Source organism: Gymnoscopelus braueri (assembly GCF_963280865.1).
Source record: "Gymnoscopelus braueri genome assembly, chromosome: 7".
Classification (NCBI taxonomy): domain Eukaryota; kingdom Metazoa; phylum Chordata; class Actinopteri; order Myctophiformes; family Myctophidae; genus Gymnoscopelus; species Gymnoscopelus braueri.
This window is the reverse complement of record NC_137608.1, coordinates 49,711,580-49,722,452: the sequence shown is the minus strand read 5'-3', so window position 1 is coordinate 49,722,452 and position 10,873 is coordinate 49,711,580. Positions and strand designations below refer to the sequence as shown.

Genomic DNA, 10,873 nt, shown 5'->3' with positions numbered 1-10,873 from the left:
GCTTATTATAAGCGACTTTGGGCTTGTTTTTCTGTAAAGTTGCTTGTAAATATTGGTAGTTGCGGGTTGCTTTTTTGGGGGGGCTTGTTTCTAAAGTGTAGTTATTTGGGCTTGCTTCCATTTAAAAAATGTGTTTAAACCAGTTCTCAAACATTTTTGAGAGCCAATGTGTGGTTTAAAGTGCAGGCTTGTTTTCATAGACCTGGTTCCTTATTTCTCTCACACAATCTGGCAACACTGGCTGAGCGCTCGAGACACTGGCTCGCGACGCAGCGGGAAGGGAAGACTTTGTTTAAAGAAAGTTAGACAAATTGTGTTGCTTTGGATTCATCAAAAGAATTATAAACCGGCTTCAGAGAAGATAAAAGAAAGAAGAAGAAGCGGCGGACATTTTAGGTGAGTGTTGACACACAAATACTATTTATGTAGGCTTTTTAGCCTAAATAAGTGGTAGGCTGCATGTCTGGATGTTTTTGAAGTCAATCTAAAGTCATCATGACCCAACTCTATGGTCACGACACATTGTTTAGTTATTTAATTTGTCTTGATAAAGGTATTAAGACAATAATTTCAAGAAATGATACTGGGATTTACAATATAATTTATAATATAGGCTACTGTCTGTCTGTACTGCTTGCCTATGTGCTGCTCAAAACTAAATTCAGAATCCGACGAGAGAGAGAGAGAGAGAGAGTGAGAGGACACACGCTTTCAGTGATGAAGCTACAGAGTGTTTTAATAGCCTATCCCGTGAACTCTGAACAATAATGATTCGCTTATCTCTCTCTGTGTGTGTGTGTGTGTGTGTGTGTGTGTGTGTGTGTGTGTGTGTGTGTGTGTGTGTGTGTGTGTGTGTGTGTGTGTGTGTGTGTGTGTGTGTGTGTGTGTGTGTGTGTGTGTGTGTGTGTGTGTGTGTGTGTATGTGCGCGCGCGCGTGCGTGTGTGGCCAAAACGAATGGTTTGCAGCCCTACTACCCTCCCACAAAGAGAAGAAAACAGTTTGAAGGTAAAGTGATATTGTTTTGTTAAATATTAAAGTAATCATTGCTTGTTCAGTAACAGGGGTCTCCCAGACTCTCCACCTCTTTAGTAAGCCGAAAATGCATTTCCAGGAATACCAAATTTAACCAATCAGAACTCATACAGGATACAGGATAAATAAGTGCAATTGGAAGTGATGACACAAAGAAGTGGGCATACAAAATTTGAAACTGAATTGTCTACTTATTAAAGAGATGGAGAGACCCCTGCTTTAACCCATTTAGACCAGGAACGCATCTGTGTAATTTTTTTGATTTCTTTGGCTAGACCTTTGGTTTCAAAAATAGCAGATCTACAAGCTCATAGCGCGACACCGAGTGGCGCGCTATGAGCTTGTAGATCTGCTATTTTTGAAAATCTTTGAATATATATTTTTTAAAGTGAACATTTGTACCTCAAATCTTTTTCCTTTTATGTTCAAAAAACTTTTAGGATTTAGAGAACATTTTTAGAATCGGCCCCAGGTCTTAATGGGTTAAAGCTGCACTATGTAACTTTCCTCTTCTACCCCGGATTTGAACCCGGTTTCCTGAGCAAGTGCTGTAACCTTTTACCATTGAGCTAATAGAGCCTGCCTGCTTGCTCAGGTGATACAGTGAATCTTGACCATCAGATCAAAATTCATGTCAGATCCTGTGTCTAGGTGAGACATGACCTTTGACACTATCTAAATGTGTCAATAGAAGAGTAGGGAGACGAAATACAACCACCCCAGTTGTATAAGTTATATAGTATTATTTGTATTAATATACTCTAACATACAGATTGTATAAGTTATATTGTATTAATATACTCTATGATACAGGTTGCATAAAATTACATTTTATTCCACTTTAACTTTCTAACAAAAAACATCTTGTTTTATCCAAAATATATTACTTGCACTACCTTTAGACTCTGACTCGTCTGAATACGGTGGAGATGCTGTTGTTCCCCAAGCTATCCACGACGAAATGTCAAGTACAGTCATACCCAGAAGAAGGCCAAAGAGTTGGAGCTGGACCTACAGCATCTTAAAACTAAGTAAGCAATGACTAATTTTAACGAAACAGTTGCATGAGTTTGCTCTTCTCTTTTTGTATATCGATATGTTGGTTATTTGTTCTCATGTTCTTTTCTACTTAGATCTTGACCACAAATGTTAAAAAACATTATATAGAAAGCATGTTAAATGGAGTGGACAGATGCTAGGCTCATTATTAAACTGGTATCCTACTAAGGCATACATCAATTCAGTTTTTATTTTTTATTTTTCCGTACCCTGTTCATGCTTTAAGATGCAACAAATTAGAGGTTGCAAAACAGAAACTGGAGGAAGGGCCCCAATATAGCTCTGCAGCCAAGCCTGACATCCCTGCTGCAGAGAAGCAAACCAGTGACAGCATAGGTGTGTTTAGACAGTGATACTGTTCTACGGAAAATGGTGACAATGTGTACAATATAAGTACTGTGATACTGCCAAAAGGAGCTTAAATATGATTCTCTACATTTTCAGTTGCAACTTCCTCCGTTTCCTCTTCCCCCGAGTCAGACGATTTGGCATCGACACCTGGGATGTTTGACACCAACGGTGACAAGGTATTGAAGAAACATACTGTGTAGGACAGTGGTTCTTAAAAGTGGGGTTCCACAGTGTCCCCAGCTAAATAAGAAACAGTTATAATTTCAAAAATAGGCAACGTGTCATGATGCATCGTGAGCTTGTAGATCAGCTATGTTTTGCTATTTTTGAACTATTTTTGAACAGTTTTGCCTATGGCATGCACAAAATAGGGATGCCGGGTGGAAAAGGTTAATTTCACTACTATTTTACCAGCTAGAATGTAATCCAATGACAATGTACTGTATAAGAATTACTTTAACTCTCCCCACCTACAGCATAGACAGTTGTAGAATTCTGTACTAAATCTAATCCAACAATTAACATCTTCTCTATTGGAGGTCCATGGCACCAAATCTTTTCTAAATGGGTCCACATTTGGGGGTCCTTGAAAATGTAATTTCTTTACAGTAAATTCTGTTTGAAGTGGGCCTGCTTTTGTCAAAAATGAGTCTGGGAAATGTCATGGTAAAATGTTTTTTAATTTCTAAAACATGTGTTGTTTTCTTCTGTTTCAGGTCCACATTGGCTCTGGTGTGTGGCTCGAAAAGGAGATCTGGAAGATGGTGGCAGCAAACACCAAGGACTCCCTGTTCATGAAGGAGCTTGCTGTTGCCATTTGGGGGACAACAACCCTGAAGACCATGCAGGAGCCTTACAAAGAATGCCCCACTAGCAAGGGGGAGGCCAAACCCCCCTGACCGCAGGGCTCGATCAGAAGAGGTATGTTTACTGAGGGGTGGGGGGGTTCATTATGACTTGATCTCATAATTCAATCTGCTCTGTGCATGACTGTAGTTCTCTTTTCCAGAAGGTGGAATTCCCGTTAGCGTTACCTGTTCAGTTTTTCATACCTTCATTTGGTTGTCTCAGCAGCATACTGTTTCAACCAGAAACACATGGAGATGTTGGGTGTTTCCAATTTATATCTGCTGCCGAGCCAATCAAATGAAGCTATGAAAAACTGAACGGGAAACGGGAATGTCACCTTCTGGAAAAGAGATTATATTAAGCTTATTAATCAATCATAAAATAAAATACTCTATTGTAATAAAATAATCGATTTTATGGCTGAAAGAAATGCCGATCTACAAGCTTGCAACTCGTTGGACGTGTTGTGAGCTTGTAGATCAAAAAAGTAATCAATAGAATAATCGCAAGTAGAATAATTGGTAGTGGCAGCCCTACATGCATGTGTGGCAGGGTTAGCTTTTTTCCCCAAATTGTTGTTGTCCATTGTAGCCATCTGGCTTATTGCCTGCCCACTGTCCACCCACCCTTTTCATTCAAATGCATGTTTTCTAACTGAACTGAAACACAGGGTTAAAAAACCACTTCACCCCATTTTCAACTCATCTTCATATAATTGGTCCTCACTAATACACATTTTAAGCACCATTTATGTCTACTCACTCTGTGTTTCGTTGATAGGTTGTGGACAGTTTAGAAACCTGCCTACCTTTGACATCATCGGTAGGCAGGTTTGGTCATTTAGAACAACTTTATTTGTTCATTATTAATGCAAGAACAATGGCTTCTACTTCTGCATGCAAACTTTCCAGGTAGAGACACACTGTAGTTTCTATTAGCTTGGAATCTCCATTGGTGATGTCACTGGTAGGCAGGTTTCTGAACTGTCCACATTCCACCAATGAGTGGCAGAACGAGTAGACAGAAATGGTGCCATTGTATAATGAACATTAGCGAGGATCAGTTAGTTATATGAAGATAAGGTTGAAAATGGGTGAAGTTTAAGTTAGTTAGTTTAAGTTTTTCTCAAAACATCACAATTCATACAACTCACCCCATGCAGTATAAGCTAATTATATTTGTTTTATTGTTGGGGGTTCTTGTTTGTTTTCTTTCAGACTGTTTCCATTGGTGGCTGCAGGGGCAGAACATTCTCACAAAGAGGAAGGCCATGGACCATGGCCAGGACATCAATAGAAAGGACAAGAAATTGTGTGTCTGTGTAGGGGGGGGGTTGATATGGGGGTAATGCTTTATAGCGCCACCAGCAGGCCGATTTTTGCAAGACACATTTTTGGCTGCAACTTTACAGATGTTTTCCAAACATCACACAAATCGGTATACAGTATCTCCATAGTCATGTAATCAAGACGGATCTGTCCGATTTTTCATATTCTCTCACTCTTTTCCAGTCATTTGAACACTGTGTGTGTGTGTGTGTTAGTGTGTTCCTCAGGTTGAAGTTCATGTATTTATGTGTTTATTTATACATTTATTTGTTATTTAAATGTTGTTTTTGAGGTTTTTTTACAAGTGTTTAATAAATTATTGTTATGTATGAAATTGATACATGATTATTTATGACTGTGGATTTTGCTCACTTTTATATAGGCTACTGTAGGCTACTGTTTTTTAAATATACCACGTGCTGTGGGCACCTGGCTGAAATTCACCATGATCATGCATCCTCTCCAGCAAAGTTGGTCACTGCATATCAGAATACACTTGAATACACATAAATACCAGCAAGACCAGCTTAAGGTGTGTTTTGGACTGTCCAAAACACACCTTAAGGTGGTCAACCACTAAGACCAGCTGGTCCAGCTTAGGCTGGTCTAAGCTGTTTTTTTCAGCAGGGCCTGCAGTGATCATTTCAATCCCCCCTACACACGCATGAATGCGCACGCACGCACGCACACGCACACACACACACACACACACACACACACACACACACACACACACACACACACACACACAGTTAAGGAATCCAATCTCTCCTCCACAGCAAAAGTTTCTGGTGTTGCCTGATAAGCGACCGTTTTAATTTGTTTATTTTCAAACGGCAGTGGTGGAAAGTAACTAAGTACATTTACTTAAGTACTTTAAGTAACATTTTTAGGTATTTGTACTTTACTTGAGTGTTATATCGTCACTGTGAATAACCACACGGGTGTTGTGCAATAATCCTTTTACTCCAAGATAACTTCAGCATGATACAATAACAACATTCCGCTGGTAGCATGCAACTGAACTGAACATCGCATCCGGGTTCTGGTCTACGTCATTCCCCAAGACATCCCCCAGCCCCCAGACAGTGTGTGCATGCCAAGCCCCCAGAGTTGCTGAGAAACATTGAAGCTGCCACCCCAGTGGCCAAAGCTGGAACTGCAGGCGGGGAGAAATACATGCACGCGCAAAACATACTGAGAGATATTTATACATATACATATAAATATGTAAACATATTATACATACATATGCATTTACATATAAATAGGCATCTCGAGTGTATTTAATAAATATCTCGCGTTCAATCCTTGACACACGGGCTGCCGTAGAACGCAAAAAGGACACTAGTGCGCATGCTCATAACTCTATGGGGGTACAAAATCAAACCAATAATTCTACTTCCGGCAGGTTTCCGGGTGCTTCAAAACGCCACTGAGCACATTCATTGAAATTATAGCTGGGGGCGGGGCAATCCGCCCTCTAGTTATATTATACCTCTATGGTGCATGCCCCCTGCTGGACTGACTGCTTTCCCAAGTTAGCAGTATTAATAGTAACTTCACTATATCACATGAGTATTTCCAATTTCCAATACTTTTACTTCTACTCCACTACATCTCAGAGGCAAACTTTAGTTACTAGTTACTTTACAGATATAAATTATTACATTATAAAGTACATTAGCCACTTTTGCCCTATTTTATACCTAGGCTATTTGAAAATAGCCGATTTACAAGCTCACATCGCGACGTTGTGAGCTCATAGATCTGCTTTTTTCAAATATTTTTGTACTTTTACTTTTGGAACTTTAACTATATTTTGATGCCAATACTTTTGTACTTTTACTCAAGTAAATTTTTAATTCTAGACTTTTACTTAGAACAGAGTATTTCTAAATTGCAGTATTGGTACTGTACTTTTACTTAAGTAAAACATTTGAGTACTTTTTCCACCACTGTCTAACGGTAGTACTTTAATATACTTACGCGAGAGGTGACTGTAAGCTCTTGAGACTGTAACTTTAACCCATCGAAAGAACGGAGGATAAGTGAACCGTTTTCTCTTTTCTTTTCTCTCTCTCTCTCCCAATCATTCATTATCACAGGGCCACAGGGGTTAATGGAGTAGTTTACCCAAAAATAAATCTTATTTTTTATCAATTACACACCCCATGAAGCCTTGAATTCATGTTTTTGTTGCTTACCTAAATCAATAATTTGATGTCCATGAATTCAAGATTTCTTGGGGTGTGTAATTGATATAAAATGCATAGTTTTTTGGGTGAACTACTCCTTTTAATGTCTGACTTCAAATCATATTAAAAACACCTGTGCGCTGCCTGCAATGTGTTGCGACTTGCAAGCACTCTCTCTCTTTTCTCTCTCTGAGAGAGTGAGACTCTCTCACCCACCCTCTCCCTATAACGGAGAGCTCTAATTTGACTTACATCGTAGTTGGACAAGCCATCCCCATGCAAAATATGTATTCTCAGAGTTATGTCAACATTGCTTTGAAGCATTATTGTCACCTAACAGTTTTGACTACTACAGATATGTAGGCTACAGGCTCGCTCTCTTGTTGACACCAATGCTCGCTCGACCACGATGACCGTTAGAACACTATCCCAGTAGTTTTCAGACTACAGGGAACATGTTATTCCGCCAGTATTTAACGGAAAAATTACTAGGATTCTTGCCGTAATGAGATAGATTAAAACATTTTTCACTGTACTTCCTGCAATTTGCCTATGTGAAAACGAACTACAAGCTTTTGGTCTGCTATTTTTTCAACTTTTTTATTTGAATTCTGAAAAGTAGCAGTTTTGGACATAAAGTTTCCACCTGACAATATTAATTATATTCATATTCAGTGATGTTGCTAGTTTTTCAATGTAATGGGTCCTGGGACCCAAGGGTGGTCTTTTAGATGGGTCCCAGGGACATTTTATCAGTCCCACAAAAATTCACACCCTACGTGGTGCCCGGTGCTTGGACCCATTCGGTGCCCCCCGGGACGGGTTCAGTGTGGACCCGTTCCTGCTTTTCAAGACCGATACCGATAACCGATAATACAAATATATATACATATATTTAAAAAATAATCACACCCAGTGTGAAGTGGGCGGTGTGGTCACAGTGGTCATCACAGTGATGGAAGTTCACTTAAAGAAAAGTAATATTGTGGACCAACCATTGTACACCCCTAACTTAAAAAAAAACATAAATGTGTTTTTTTTAAGTGCATAGTCCTATTTATAGGGCTATGCACATGTGTCATGTTTCACTAGCCAATCACAGTCCTGAATAGACTGATTGGCCAATCACGGTGCAGGGTTAGGGGGGTACACTGGTGGCCAATCACAGCGCAGGGTTGGGGGGGTGAAATGGGTGTCGATGTCCAAACCTCACATATAGGGGCGGTTTCACCGCCCAAAAATCATAAATATATTTTTTCAAATGTATATGAATCTGTAGTATTAGCACACCTTATGGTAAGAAAGATGGTACTAGTAGTAGGCAACGGTGGATTTAACATAGCTTTGACCAATAGAATACATTTAATCATAGAACCTTTTAATCATTATTATTATTTTATTTTGTATTATTTATGAATGTAGAATGTCTTTTTACTGTTTATTGTGTAGCAATAAAAGACTGAAACCACTGGCTTACAGTGGAATTATTGGCAACTAAAGAAATAGGAATTCAAGAAATAATGAAGACAAATACTGACAATGCCTATGAACATTGGCTTTCAGTTATTGCACATAGCCAAAATGCAATAATATTAGGCTTGTCATTGAGAAAGGAAAATAAAGTTGTCTTATTGAGGAGAAGTGGAACTTTATAAGTCACTTTAAGGGCATGTACACACTGCAGGACCTTAAAGTGGTCGGGGGGTCATCTGATCGTTAAGAATAACACACTGCAGGAGTTTATTTCTTGAAATCGGCTGTCATATATCGTTGTGGTTTACACACTATAGATTGATCCCCGACCAGGGCTGACACACTGTAGGATAGTTCACTAGGATGCTATCTCCAGAGTCAGACCCAATACATACATTTGTGTTTATTCCAATTCATTTTAATCGACGTATCCCGTGATATGCCTCTCTCCCTCTCCCCCCCCCCTCTGGCCCTCTCTCTCTCGCACGTAAGTGCGCTGAAGCAGTCAGTGACAGTGCTGCCATGTCCGCTTATTATAAGCGACTTTGGGATTGTTTTTCTGTAAAGTTGCTTGCAAGTGTAGTTGCTTTTTTGGCCTTGTTTCCTAATGTTGTTTGAACCAGTTGTTCTCAAACATTTTCATGGCAAGGAAATTAATAATAATAATTAATTGTCCGCAGAGGCGCAGACCTCCCCCTTCTGAAAATATGTTGTGCCATAGACCCCCATACAAGATCTGTGTGGATTTGGAAAATATTCCACAATCCCCGCCCCCCCCCCCCCCCCCAAAAAAAAATGTCTTCTTTAAAAATAGCCTATCTACAACGTGAGCTTGTAGATCGTCTATTTTCAAGTATCCAATGTATTTGTATATAGGCTTAAAGTGCTCATTTTCACAAACCTGGTTGCTTATTTCTCTTGCAAAATCTGGCAACACTCACAGACAAGGACACACACACACACACACACGCACACACACACACACACACACACACACACACACACACACACACACACACACACACACACACACACACACACACACACACACACACACACACACACACACACACACACACACACACACACACACATCGCTCGCTCTTTGTGTATTTCTCTCTCTCTCTATGTCTGTGCAATAGTCTCAAATAAACATCCCCCCTTCGAGCACGCTCGCTCACTCTCATTCTGTTTTATAATAATGTTTAACTTAATACAGGACTGGACGGTAACTATGCGAGGGATCTGTTTGTTGTGGTCAGGTCCACCGACCTTCCATAGCCACGGTGGCTGTAATGTGCTCTCATTGGCTGTAGCGTGCATCTCCTGGCAAGGTGGTCGCAGCTCCTTTCATACTGTACGACAGGGGTGTCAAACTCATTTTGGTGTCCGGGCAAGATTGGTCAAATGGTGACTTGAGGTGGGCAGACTGGGCACGCAGACACGGAGACACGCATGCACGCTCATGCACATTCAGTTATACATCATTGTTTTTCAGTCTGTTGTCTCAGTCACTGCTATAACTACAGCATATCACTTTAAAAAATGTTATGAAGATTATATACAAATTAATTATGAATTAATTAATTGCACGTCCCACTGGAAGGAGACCCCGGGGCAGACCAAGGACCAGATGGGGGGATTACATCTCCACACTGGCCTGGGAACGCCCGGATAAGCGTTTGAAGAATCGATGGATGGATTATAAAAAAATGATAAATATTTTCAGTAAATAGCTACAGTACACAACATTAATTTTTTTTTGAGGCCTACTATCAGCAATGCAACTCAGACAATTAACTCAGTTCAGTCGTTTTTATTGAACAATAACGAAAATTCAGAAAATGTCAATGAATCAAAATAATGACACTCAATGCTTTTTTTTCGGTTTTAGAATAGAAAAGAAATAACCCTAACAGTAAAAGCTCAGGTCAAAACAACATCATTTTATTTTTTTTACAAAAAAATGATGTACCTGACATCTCTTTGCTTTAACTGACCTGTCAACATCAGGGACCAGGTTCTGAGCAGTAGCTTTCATAATGTAATAATTACTATAAAATCTCCATGTCTTTTCAGCTCTTTATAAACAAAAAATGCATATTTATTTTTTCTATTCTTTTGTCTTTGTTTTAGCCAAAATGTATCACTTGCACTACATTTTAAGTGACCTTTTTACTTTTGGAAAATAATATTGAAGAAACTGTTAACTGGTTAATGTGTGTACTGTCACTTTAAAAGCGCAATTTATACTTCATCGTACAACAGTGTCACGCACCAAACATGGCCGATCTCCAAGCTCACACCGCGTCGTGAGCTTGCAGATCAGCCATTTTCGGCAACGATAGACTGAGAAGACAGCGCACATTGAATATGTCACACTAGGCGACACTAGTCATTCATTCGCGTTTTTAAGAGTTTCCTAAACAGATTATCATTTGGATTATTAAAATTGTCAACGGAGACAGAGGACGAGTGAAACTTTTGAGCGTTTCACTCGTAACGGCCGTTATTCCACCGCACATGTAAACACAACGACGCAACCACCCGTACAAATGGAACCAAATGGACCTTTACGTTCC

The 10,873-nt window shown here is 39.6% G+C and overlaps 1 protein-coding gene across 1 annotated transcript; it reads left to right on the top strand.

Moving 5' to 3' along the window:
- Positions 1-293: 293 nt before the first annotated feature.
- On the top strand, positions 294-4,592 carry LOC308088678 (uncharacterized protein). The gene is made up of 6 exons (XM_080433230.1): positions 294-396; positions 967-1,006; positions 1,936-2,064; positions 2,537-2,619; positions 3,160-3,364; positions 4,510-4,592. Exons 3-5 carry the CDS (start codon positions 1,995-1,997, stop codon positions 3,340-3,342), a joined length of 336 nt encoding a protein of 111 aa, XP_080289356.1. The 5' UTR covers positions 294-396; positions 967-1,006; positions 1,936-1,994; the 3' UTR covers positions 3,343-3,364; positions 4,510-4,592.
- Positions 4,593-10,873: the final 6,281 nt, after the last annotated feature.

What these genes read in the sequence shown, in the direction of transcription:
- LOC308088678 (XM_080433230.1), top strand. Translation starts at nt 1,995, where the DNA reads ATGTCAAGTACAGTCATACCCAGAAGAAGGCCAAAGAGTTGGAGCTGG. An exon ending in CTACAGCATCTTAAAACTAA is followed by an intron (nt 2,065 to 2,536) that starts GTAAGCAATGAC and finishes CTACATTTTCAG; the next exon opens with TTGCAACTTCCTCCGTTTCC. An exon ending in TTGACACCAACGGTGACAAG is followed by an intron (nt 2,620 to 3,159) that starts GTATTGAAGAAA and finishes CTTCTGTTTCAG; the next exon opens with GTCCACATTGGCTCTGGTGT.